Source organism: Thamnophis elegans, chromosome 2, assembly GCF_009769535.1.
Source record: "Thamnophis elegans isolate rThaEle1 chromosome 2, rThaEle1.pri, whole genome shotgun sequence".
NCBI classification, from domain to species: Eukaryota; Metazoa; Chordata; class Lepidosauria; order Squamata; family Colubridae; genus Thamnophis; species Thamnophis elegans.
The window spans coordinates 153,601,493-153,613,557 of record NC_045542.1 but is presented as its reverse complement, the minus strand read 5'-3'; the positions used below and the strand labels follow the sequence as shown (position 1 = coordinate 153,613,557).

Here is a 12,065-nt window from a genome sequence, read left to right as displayed (position 1 = left end):
TCCACATATTCCAGTACCATGCGTATCAGTTGAACGATGGTGAGAATAAGAGAGCCGAAAGCTAGTGACCCAATGTGGTATCTGTGGATAAATTATTTATTATACTTTACTTATACACTGTTTAATTTATATCCCACATTTATTATTTGTATGAATAACTCAAGGTGTCACATCAAACACATCTCATGTTCCTTCTTCCTCCTGTTCTCCTCACAACTACTACTCTTGTGAGGTGGGTTGAGCTGAAAGACAGGGAGTGGCCCAAGGTTACCCAGCTGACTTTCATGGCTAAGGCAAGGCCTTGAACTCAGGGTCTCCTGCTCTCTAGCTTGTGCCTTAACCACTAGACCAGGGGTGTCAAACTCAGTTTCATTGAGGGCTGCATCACGGTTGTGTTTGACCTGGGGCGGGGGGAGGGAGCCACTTAACGTTACTTGTGTCAGGAGCACCAAATGCTAAGGCAGGACTTCCCCCAGACACTCCCTCGCTATCATTATAATTTCCTTCCTTCCTTTTCCTCTTTTTCCTTCCCTCTTCATTCTCCTTTCTTCTTCCTTCCCCTCTTTCCTTCTTTTCCCTTCCCTCTTCATTCTCTTTTCTTCTTCCTTCCCTTCTTTGCTTCTTTTCCCTTCCCTCTTCATTCTCCTTCCTTCTTCCTTCCCCTCTTTCCTTCGTTTCCATTCCCTCTTCATTCTCTTTTCTTCTTCCTTCCCCTCTTTCCTTCTTTTCCCTCTTCATTCTCCTATCTTCTTCCTTCCCTTCTTTCCTTCTTTTCCCTTCCCTCTTCATTCTCTTTTCTTCTTCCTTCCCTTCTTTGCTTCTTTTCCCTTCCCTCTTCATTCTCCTTCCTTCTTCCTTCCCCTCTTTCCTTCGTTTCCATTCCCTCTTCATTCTCTTTTCTTCTTCCTTCCCTTCTTTGCTTCTTTTCCCTTCCCTCTTCATTCTCCTTTCTTCTTCCTTCCCCTCTTTCCTTCTTTTCCCTTCCCTCTTCATTCTCTTTTCTTCTTCCTTCCCTTCTTTGCTTCTTTTCCCTTCCCTCTTCATTCTCCTTCCTTCTTCCTTCCCCTCTTTCCTTCGTTTCCATTCCCTCTTCATTCTCTTTTCTTCTTCCTTCCCCTCTTTCCTTCTTTTCCCTCTTCATTCTCCTATCTTCTTCCTTCCCTTCTTTCCTTCTTTTCCCTTCCCTCTTCATTCTCTTTTCTTCTTCCTTCCCTTCTTTGCTTCTTTTCCCTTCCCTCTTCATTCTCCTTCCTTCTTCCTTCCCCTCTTTCCTTCGTTTCCATTCCCTCTTCATTCTCTTTTCTTCTTCCTTCCCCTCTTTCCTTCTTTTCCCTCTTCATTCTCCTATCTTCTTCCTTCCCTTCTTTCCTTCTTTTCCCTTCCCTCTTCATTCTCCTTTCTTCTTGCTTCCCCTCTTTCCTTCTTTTCCCTTCCCTCTTCATTCTCCTTTCTTCTTCCTTCCCTTCTTTCCTTCTTTTCCCTTCCCTCTTCATTCTCCTTCCTTCTTCCTTCCCCTCTTTCCTTCTTTTCCCTTCCCTCTTCATTCTCCTTTCTTCTTGCTTCCCCTCTTTCCTTCTTTTCCCTTCCCTCTTCATTCTCCTTTCTTCTTCCTTCCCTTCTTTCCTTCTTTTCCCTTCCCTCTTCATTTTCCTTTCTTCTTCCTTCCCCTCTTTCCTTCTTTTCCCTTCCCTCTTCATTCTCCTTTCTTCTTCCTTCCCCTCTTTCCTTCTTTTCCCTTCCCTCTTCATTCTCCTTTCTTCTTCCTTCCCCTCTTTCCTTCTTTTCCCTTCCCTCTTCATTCTCCTTTCTTCTTCCTTCCCCTCTTTCCTTCTTTCCCCTTCCCTCTTCATTCTCCTTTCTTCTTCCCCTCTTTCCTTCTTTTTCCTTCCCTCTTCCTTCTCTTTTCTTCCTTCCCTTCTTTCCTTCTTTTCCCTTCCCTCTTCATTCTCCTTCCTTCTTCCTTCCCCTCTTTCCTTCTTTTTCCTTCCTTGCTCTTTTCCCATCTTCTTTTTCTCTTTCCCTTTCTCCTTTCCTGACTCTTTTTGCATGCTCAAATGCAAAAGAGGAAACATTTCTCATTTTGTTTTGTTTTGAGTTTGTTTTGCTAGCCTTCTGCAAGTGAAAACTGAGCTCAGAACAGCCGTGCCCCCCACCCCGGCCCTGTTTTTGGCTGTGATGGCCTCCTGCTGCCCTCTGCCATCGAAAACAGAGCGGGGAGGGTGGGGGGCGCAGCTCCGTTCCAAGCTCCGTTTTCGCTGCTAGAGGCATTGCATCCTTTGATGTTTCCACCACCGCCCCCCGGGCCAGATATTATACAAATTTGAATTTCATCACTGATACAGGTGGTCCTCATCTTTAAACCAGATTTAGTGACAATTTGAAGTTATTATGGGCCTGAATAATGTTAGTTGTGACCGGTACTCTCAGTTATGATTGTCACATGATCAAAATCTGGGTGCTTGGCAAGAGGCAAGTATTTACAAGGGTTTCAGCATCCCAAGATCATATCATCAACATTTGCAGCCTTCCCAGATGGCTTTCGACAAGCAAAATTAATGGTGGAAGCTGGATTTGCTTAATGACGACACAATTTACTTAACAACTGCAGTGTTTCGCTTAATAACTATGGCCAGAAAGGTCATAAAAGAATCAGGTGTGACTCATTTAACAACTGCTTTGCTTTGAAAGTTGTTAAGTAAATTGTGTGGTCATTAAGCAAATCCAATTTCCACCATGCTGAAACCATTGTAAACACAATATCTGGGTGGGGGTGGATGGAATGTCAGGAAGAATGATATCCAAGCATCCGTCGGCTTCAGTAGAGGGATTCAAAAAATTTTTGCTACCAATTCTGTGGGCGTGGCTTGGTGGGCATGGCAGGGGAAGGATACTGTAAATTCTCCATTCCCTCCCCACTCCAGGGGAAGGTTACTGTAAAATCCCCATTTCCTCTCGATCAACTGGGACTTGGGAGGCAGAGAATAGGTGGGGGCAGTGCCAGTCAGAGGTGGTATTTACTAGTTCTTCAAACTACTCCAAATTTCCGCTGCTGGTTCTCCAGAACTGGTTAGAACTTGCTGAATACCACCTCTGGTTGGCTTCCATGAGACATTGCTGGCATCTCATGGATGCACTGAGCAAATGTCCCAGTGTGGCTGGCTGATTCCCATAACAAAATCAACAGAAAAGATGGGTGGACGTTATGGACTGTGGGTGGCCCATAAAGAAAAGGAGGACGCTTGCTTTCGTGTGGGAAATCCAGAGCTGGTTTCACTTCTTCTGTGCCAATGTGGATTATTCAGTCAAGTTTTATACTCTTTGGTACAATAATCTCCCAGGAGTTCCTTTTTTTGGATTTGCCAATTGGACAGTTGACAGGCACTTTTCAAACAACTACAGTATGACCTGGATGACTGAGACATCCACAGGCATTTCTCCCCAATCTACACACCTTAATGTCCGGAGGAGGGAACTGGGCAAGGCACAGGCTGGAATATCTTGAGGCTTTTTGAAGGCCCAGTAATAAGAGGCAAAGGCTCCTGCAAGTACACACTGTCCCAGAGCAATGACGAAGTTGATACACCAAAGGAAGCCCACAACGTTGTAGATCTGAAGATTGAAGAGGTTGCGCTGGTAAAGCCCTTCATCATTATATCTGTAGAAGATGCATTCAGTTATGCAAGGATGACTGTCAGAGGCATTGAAATCCTGAGAAAAGAAAGAACAAGACACGTGTGATATAGGTAGTCCTTGACTTAGAAGATGTTGTTGGATATCCATTTGTCTGAAGTGGTGTAGGGTTTCCTGCCTAAGCAGGGGGTTGGACTAGAAGACCTTCAAGGTCCCTACCAACTCTGTTATTCTATTAATTCTAATTTAAGAAGACCGGAGGGTCCAACATTTGAGGAGCTATCTCGTCCAATAGGATTGGCCTGTCAACTCGCTCTAGCGGAAGAGGGCTACTTTGAACCCCATCTTCCGAAGAATTCCATCTGGCAGGTCCAGGGGAAGAGCCTTTTCTGCTGTGGGCCCAACCCTCTGGAATATTCTTCCCGTGGAAGTGAGGTCAGTCCCCACACTCCTGGTCTTTCAGAAGAGCTTTAAAATCTGCCTCTGCTGGTTGATCTGGCACCTTAATGAAACTGTACTATGTTGGGGTGGCTGATGGGGTAGAGAGAAGATCCCCACTACTTCCAGATCACTTGTTTCTCTTGGGTTTGTCAAAAGATCATGACCGTATGTTAAGTTGCAGTTCAAAATATCTATTGCTCAAGCCTATACACAGGATCTAGTCCGATAAAGTTTGCAAAACTGGTGCCAGATAAGGGTCAGCGGAATTCAAGAGACGTTAAAGTTGGATCGTTTGTGGGAACTTAGTGACTCTAAGCTGATGACGCCTTTCATGCCACCTCCCAGCTCTGTGGGTTGGTTGCTGTGGATGTGAAGCAGTGGTGGGATTCAAAATTCTTTACTACCAGTTCTGCGGGCATGGCTTTGTGGCCGTGGCTTGGTGGGCATGTCAGGGGAAGGATACTTCAAAATCTCCATTCCCTCCTGATCAGCTAGGACTCGGGAGGCAGAGAATAGATAGGGGCGGGGCCAGCCAGAGGTGGTATTTACCGGTTCTCTGAACTACTCAAAATTTCTGCTACCCATTCTCCAGAATTGGTCAGAACCTGCTGAATACCACCTCTGATGTGGAGGGGGAGTTTCCCTTCCCCCTGCCTTTTCCTTGTGTGTGATCTGTATACTGTTTAATTTACCTCACAATGTTCCTGAGTATCTTATGTTTCCTCTTTCTGTATGATGATTAAAAAGACTACAAGTTTGTATTAGTCTCTCCGGCTTTGTCTGGTTGGTTTTGCATCTGAACACTTACCAATGGCGTGCAACTTTGGTTACCGCGATATTTTTCACAGCCTGGGGCAGAGTCATTGGTTGGGGTGATCCGAAAAAGGGGCTCTCCAGAAGTAGAAAGATATCTTGAAAAATGGAAAGCAGTCAAGAAAATTTCCAAACCAAAATATTCCCTTCTGTCCTTCACAATGGGGAATAGAATAGAACATTGGCCAAGTGTGATTAGACACACAAGAAATGTGTCTCTGATGTATAATAGCAATAGTAAGAGTACTTAGTCTTACAAAGTGCTTCACAGTGTTTTACAGCCCTTATCAGTTTAAAGAGTCAGCATATTAACCCCAACAGTCTGGGTCCTCATTTTACCGACCTCAGAAGGATGGACGGCTGTGTCAACCTTGAGCGTGGCGATTTGGGCTCAGTTGGCGTCATAAGTTGAGGACTACCTGACTTGAGGTATCAAATGTCAACTTCACATTCTGAATTACGGTTTCAGAAAGTCTGCATTCAAATTTGGAGTGGCAAAATGGAGCATTTGTAGAGTTTCAGTTAAGTCCTTCTTTGCAATATTTTCCAGTGGCAATACATTTGTGTTCCCAACTGGAGGAAGTCAGGGTTGTGTGATTTATCCCACAATACCCTCTCTGGAGTTGCGATGCTGCAGAGCATTGCATGCCAAAACAACTAGACACAGAGAGGTTTTTTTCCCCATCACTCTGATGAATACTGAATTCTCACAGTACTATCTTATGTCTAAGGATATTCACCCATGTTGTATGGCTGTATTTTATCCCTCTCAACTCTTCTATTGTCGTCTCTTACTGGTATCGTTATTATGATTATTACGTTGATGTTATGATTAGCATTATCATTTTTATTATCATTATCATTAATTGGTTGTTTTGCATGTACACTGAGAGCTTATGCTTATAAGAGCCGTGGTGGTGCAGAGGTTAAAATGCAGTACTGCAGGATAACTCTGCCGACTGCCAGTGGTTTGATTCTGACCGGCTCAAAGTTGACACAGCCTTCCATCCAGGGGTGGGTTTCTCGCCCCGTTCCAACCGAACCGGTTGGAACGGGGCCGACGGCGTCCTCGTGCACGCGCGCAGTGCACGCATGCGTACTAGCGTTTGTGCGATGCTCCAGCTGCTCCTGGAGGATCGCGCAGGCGCTGTATGTGTCCTGCGCATGCGTGGAAGCGCAGAACTCGTCAAAACCGGGTAAGGAATGCGGGCGGGCGGGTGGGCCCTTCGCCGTTCCCGGAAGTTACTTACTTCCGGGTTCGCCGACCAACTGGTTCGCAGGGACCGCCGCAAACCGGTTGAAACCCACCCCTGCTTCCATCCTTCTGCGTGCTTATTTTGGAGGTCAAAAGAAAATAAGACAGGGTCTTATTTTCTGGGAAACACGGGTAGTGCAAGGTTAGTTGATGTGGAGAGACCTTGACCATTGAATTGCCAAGAGTCAGAAATGATATCATTATCATCATCATCATCATCATCATCATCATCATCATGTACAGATGTGGCATTGGCAGATTCTCTCAAAGGAAAGCAAGAAAAAGTCTTCCGGTGTCATTTTAGAGTGAATTGGGCAGCATATAAATGTGCTAAATAAATGAAAGATCACCGCATCGTCGGAAAGGATACAGAGCTGTCATGCCCCAATAGGCCACGCAGATCACGATTAAGATGAAAGTCAGCAGTGGGTAGACGAGGGTGGACATCATATGCCCAATGGCTCTGGAGAAAGAGACAACGGAGAACTATCAGTCTCTCCCTCAGTGCCCGCACAGAATCTAAACCCGCAAATGGCACCTGAGCATTGTGGGGCTCCACTTACCGGCTGGCTTCCTTGATGAGCGCGATGGCAATGAAGATCCGGTTGCGGAGGAACACGAGACTAAGCAGCAAGATGGCTTCCGCCACACAGAGGACAATCACTGGAGGAGGGAGAGAGAAAGGAGACAAAGTTTGGCTGGGCTTTGGGAATTTACTCGTACATACCACACTCAAAAACATACCCACAGGCACTCTATGTACAAAAACTTGCAATTCTCAACTTCCTGCTGGTTGATCAGTGAGCCTGTTTCACTTGCCAATTGTGTGCTGCCCAAGGCCGCTAGCAGCTTTTATAGCAATAGCAATAATAATAGCAATAGCAATAGCAATAGCAATAATAGCAATAATAATAATAGCAATAATAATAATAATAATAGCAATAGCAATAGCAATAACAGTAGACTTATATACCGCTTCATAGGCCTTTCAGGCCTCTCTAAGCGGTTTACAGAGTCAGCATATTGCCCCCAACAACAATCCGGGTCCTCATTTTACCCACCTCGGAAGGATGGAAGGCTGAGTCAACCCTGAGCCGGTGAGATTTGAACCGCTGAACTGCTGATCTAGCAGTCAGCCTGCAGTGCTGCATTTAACCACTGCGCCACCTTGGCTCTTCTGCGCCACCTTGGCTCTTCTTTTGACGAGCAAAGGCAATTGGGGAAGCTGTATTTGCTTAACAACCAATAATTCACTTAACAACTGCAGTGATTCGCTTAACCATTTGCAAAAAGGGTGTGGTATCATACAAATCGGGGGTGAATGGCTTAACAACTGCCGTGCTTCCCAAAGGAAACTCTGGTTCCAATTCACAAAGCTGAGGATTAATGGTATTTCGGTAAGAACTGGAGGAACGAAGAGAGCTAAGGAGAAATGAATGTTGAAAAAAGGATGAGGTTTAAGCAAAACCTATGGGGAGGTGGGGGGTGGGTGGGAAATACATGGAACACATCCTTTTCTTTGTTTTGATCAGATGTTCCTGCCCTTCTCCTGCTCCTGCACATTCCCGAGATCCAAAAAAGGCCATGTGTTTGTGCCCTTGTCCAAGCAAGCCAAAGGAAGTTCACTCTTCTGCCCTGACTTACAGGCTACCATCCAGGTCTCTTTGACACTGCCATAAGCGCTGAAGTTAGTGGTAAATCCGATGGTCTGAATAGTGGCTCCTTTCTTTTTGAGGATATCATACTCTGTGTAACAGTGATAGATTCCTGGAAGGCGGAAAAAAGAAAGTGATGGAAAAAAATATTAAACAAGAGCATTCTTCAAACCTTATTTCCCTCCCTCCGCCATTTTGTTTCAGAAGAGTCCTTTCCCCATTTCAACCTTCTTTCCCACAGCGACCAACCAGTGGAGTGATGTGCATACAGGACGGTACCAGGTACCAGATGTGCATACAGCATCACCATATCTTGGTGATCATTAAGGTATCATGGTACTCCAAATGTTGCCGAATTACAAGCTCCGCCATCCCTCATTACCGAGGGTGCAAGGTCTGAATTCATCAACATCTGGAGAGCCACAGGACACTCATACCAAGCTTCGCTGCTTGTTTACTGCATTTATTTGCTAAATATATTCAGAGATGCTGGATGGCTTATGTTATGGTTATGACACTTGGCAGGTACATATAAGTGTGAAAATCATCATTCTGCAGTGGTCAATTTGCAGAACATTGCAGAGTAGAGTAGAGTAGAGTAGAGAGAGTAGAGTAGAGTAAGTAGAGTAGAGTAGAGTAGAGTAGAGTAGAGTAGAGTAGAGTAGAGTAGAGTAGAGTAGAGTAGAATAGAGTAGGAAGAATGCAGTGGAATGGAGTGGAATGGAATGGAATAGAATAGAATAGAATAGAATCAGTGGGAGGAAATATAATTCTGAGAACTGGACAAGCTTTGGCCTACATAGAAGATTGTCTGATCATCTAGGCCAGGACTCTCCAAACTTGAAAACTTTAGGACTTGTGGACTTCAACTCCCAAAATTCCTCAGCCAGCCATCCTTAAAGTCTTAGAGTCTTGCCAAATTTGGGGACCCCGATCTAAGCTAATATTATAACTTTTGTTGTGGATAGTTTTTCAAGGTTTGGACAGAAAGGAAGTTCTTCCTGTCCTTAGTATAAATATCCATAACAGTGTTTCTCAACCTTGGCAACTTTAAACTGTATGGCTGGCTGGAGAATTCTGGGAGTTGAAGTCCACACATCTTAAATTTCCTAAGGTTGGGGGCAAAAAAACCAATGTATAGACTGGGTAGCCTATTTGGAATATTTGGAAGATCGGTCATAGCAAGCTCCAGAATGCTGGCTGAAGAGGCCTTGCCCATTTACCAAATGATTGACATGATGGACCTGAATGGTTTAAAAAGGTTAATCAAACCAGGGGTGGGTTTCAACCGGTTCGTGGCGGTCCCCGCGAACCGGTTGGTCGGCGAACCCGGAAGTAAGTAACTTCCGGGAACGGTGAAGGGCCCACCCGCCCGACCATGTTCCTTACCCGGTTTTGACGAGTTCTGCGCTTCCACGCATGCGCAGGACGCATGCGTGCGCTGCATGCGTGCACGAGGACGCCGCCGGCCCCGTTCCAACCGAACTGGTTGGAACGGGGCGAGAAACCCACCCCTGAATCAAACCATTGTCCACTTCTAACTGTTGTGGTAGGACCCTCCTTAGCCCATTCATCAGTTTGGCACAGTATATTAAGAGCTTTAGTTCAGCTACGCGGTCTCATTTTACTCACCGTATGCAATGATGGATATTACTCCCACAATGAGAACCCACACCAGGACGCCAGCGATGTACCTCAGCAGCAGGAGAAAAATGAGGCTCAGTAACATGGCAAGCAGGAGACCTCTGGAAAGAGAATAACATGAAAGAGAAAAGGTGAGATGCATTGACTTCCTTCTCCACCTGTTCTGCTTGTAAACTCTAATCTCCCTGTCTAATCCCGCCTCTCTCTCTCTCTCTCTCTCTCTCTCTCTCTCCCTCTTCCTGAGGGGGAAGATTAACCCCAAGTCTGAAAGATTTTCTCAATTACGTTATGGTTCACGAAATGTCCACTTGACTGACAAATTTAGAGCTAATCTTCCTGCCTTAAAGAAATGAGAAACAAAGACGTTATTCTGTACTGAAGAGTTTTCAGCACCTTTAATACATCGATGATAAATGCATCCATTGATTTTCAACCAATTTTCAACTGAGATATTGTGTCCTCAGCTACATCCATTCTGGAGCTTAGAGCAGAATTTCCACAAAGAAACATTTCTAGATTTATACTCCACTATCTGGATTCTGATGCAGGGACGTGGTGGCTTAGTGGCTAAGATGCTGAACTTGTCGATCAGAAAGGTTGGCAGTTCTGTGGTTCGAATCCCTAGCACCGTGTAACGGAGTGAGCTCCCGTCACTTGTTCCAGCTTCTGCCAACCTAGCAGTTCAAAAGTATGTAAAAAAATGCAAGTAGAAAAATAGGAACCACCTTTGGTGGGAAGGTAAAAACGTTCCGTGCGTCTTCGGCATTTAGTCATGCCAACTATATGATCACGGAGACGTCTTCGGATAGCACAGGCTCTTTGGCTTTGAAACGGAGATGAGCACCGCCCCCTAGAGCTGAGAATGACTAGCACATATGTGCGAGGGGAACCTTTACCTTCACCTTATTTGGATTCCGAACTTGAAAAATTTCTTTATGCTTGATTAGAGATAATTCTCAACTTACAATGGTTCATTTAGCGACCGTTTGAAGTTACAACAGCAATGGAAAAAAATGATTGATGACCGTTTTTCACACTTAAATACAAATATTGCAGTATCCCCATGGTCATCTGATCATAATTCAGATGCTTGACAACTGATTCATACAGTATCTATGACGGTTGCTGTGCCTGAGGTCATGTGATCCTCCTTTTTCAACCTTCTGACAAGCAAAATCATTGGGGAAGCCTGATTCACTTAACAACTGTGTTACTAACTTACCAACTGCAGTGATTCACTTAACAACTGTGACAAGAAAGGTCACAAACTGGGGCAAAATTCGCTTAACAAAAATGTCTCGCTAAGCAACAGAAATTTTGGGCTCAATTGTGCTCGTAAATCCAGGACTGCCTGTAATGAAAAACCTATTCTTCTGCCATTTCCTTAAGATATCTTTGCCCATCCACAAAGGCAAGAAATGCCTTTAAAAGAAGGCTATGATAAATGTACAGGAGTTCTTGATTCCAAGCCAACCCAAGCTCCACAATCGCTACTTACACAATATTAAAAAACAACAACTCACAACTCAGGTCACAGTCATACCCTGTAGCAGGCGTGTCACAGCAGCCTCATGTGACATATCGTGACGTTTCCTCCCGTCACAAAACTTAGTGTGGGTATGGCCAGTGTGTGATGCATCTGGAGTGCAGGTCATGAGTTTGACACTCCTTCTCTATAGCTTCAAGAATCATGGTATAGTATGGCATCAGTGGGGGGTTTCAAATTTTTTTAGAACCTCTTCTGTAGGTGTGGCCTGCTTTGTGGGAGTGGCTTGCCAGCCACGTGACTGGGTGGGAGTGGCTTGCCGGCCATGTGACCAGGTGGGAGTGGCTTGCCGGCCATGTGACTGGGTGGGTGTGGCCAACTTGTAAAATGCGGTGAAACTCACTTAACAATGCTCTTGCTTAGCAACCAAAATGTTGGCTCAGAAACTCTGGCATTTGAAGCACGCAAGTCTTAAAGCTGTCAAGTTACAAGACCCTTGCGCCCCTAACCCTTTAGAAAAAAAACAAAAAACCCAGGGGTGTTCAAACTTGACAGCTTTAAGACTTGTGGACTTCAACTCCCAGAATTCCTCCTCTCGCTCTTCATCTTGATGATGTGCGAACGGGCGGGGGGGAAGGAGCTGCAACCGGTTCTAAACGACACTGTAGATTTGTGAAACCTCTTCTATAGATGAGATTAGAACTGGCAGGAACCCACCCCTGTACGGCATGGCATGATATAATAACACATATCACATAACTCCACATAACATAACACGACACAACATATACAAAGCCCTCTTGATTTCCTCAGCCCCCATGAACAATTTCCTATTAGGGCAAGAAGTACTCACATGAGAATCCATATCCATGTCCGTGTAAAATCCTCAAATATCTTCACACTGATATCCTTCACATTGAGAGAACCTAGAAGTTGTCTATAAAAACAAGAAGCCAAACTGAAGCCTTATATAGAGGAGAATCCATACAGAAAAACAGTTTAATGGACTTCCTTCCTTTCCAGTGCAAAAGTACACCAACACATAACCAGGTCTACATAACCGGTCTCTACTCTGCCTCAGTGGCATTGTCTATTTACTGCTGGAAAGGTTAAGGTGCAGTAGTAATCCCCTATTTTTTGC

General features: G+C 44.9%; 1 protein-coding gene across 1 annotated transcript in view; it reads right to left on the bottom strand.

Annotated features, from left to right (window-relative positions):
- The window catches only part of SLC44A4 (solute carrier family 44 member 4), a 68,636-nt gene that overhangs the window by 7,142 nt on the left and 49,429 nt on the right, over positions 1-12,065 (bottom strand). The window contains exons 9-16 of the mRNA XM_032238992.1: positions 11,778-11,861; positions 9,427-9,539; positions 7,784-7,906; positions 6,703-6,802; positions 6,510-6,602; positions 4,880-4,982; positions 3,452-3,708; positions 1-81 (exon numbers count right to left, since the gene is read on the bottom strand). The exon at positions 1-81 is cut by the window's left edge and continues 14 nt beyond it. Of these exons, the coding sequence (XP_032094883.1) occupies positions 1-81; positions 3,452-3,708; positions 4,880-4,982; positions 6,510-6,602; positions 6,703-6,802; positions 7,784-7,906; positions 9,427-9,539; positions 11,778-11,861 (954 nt within the window). The remainder of the gene's footprint in view (positions 82-3,451; positions 3,709-4,879; positions 4,983-6,509; positions 6,603-6,702; positions 6,803-7,783; positions 7,907-9,426; positions 9,540-11,777; positions 11,862-12,065) is intronic.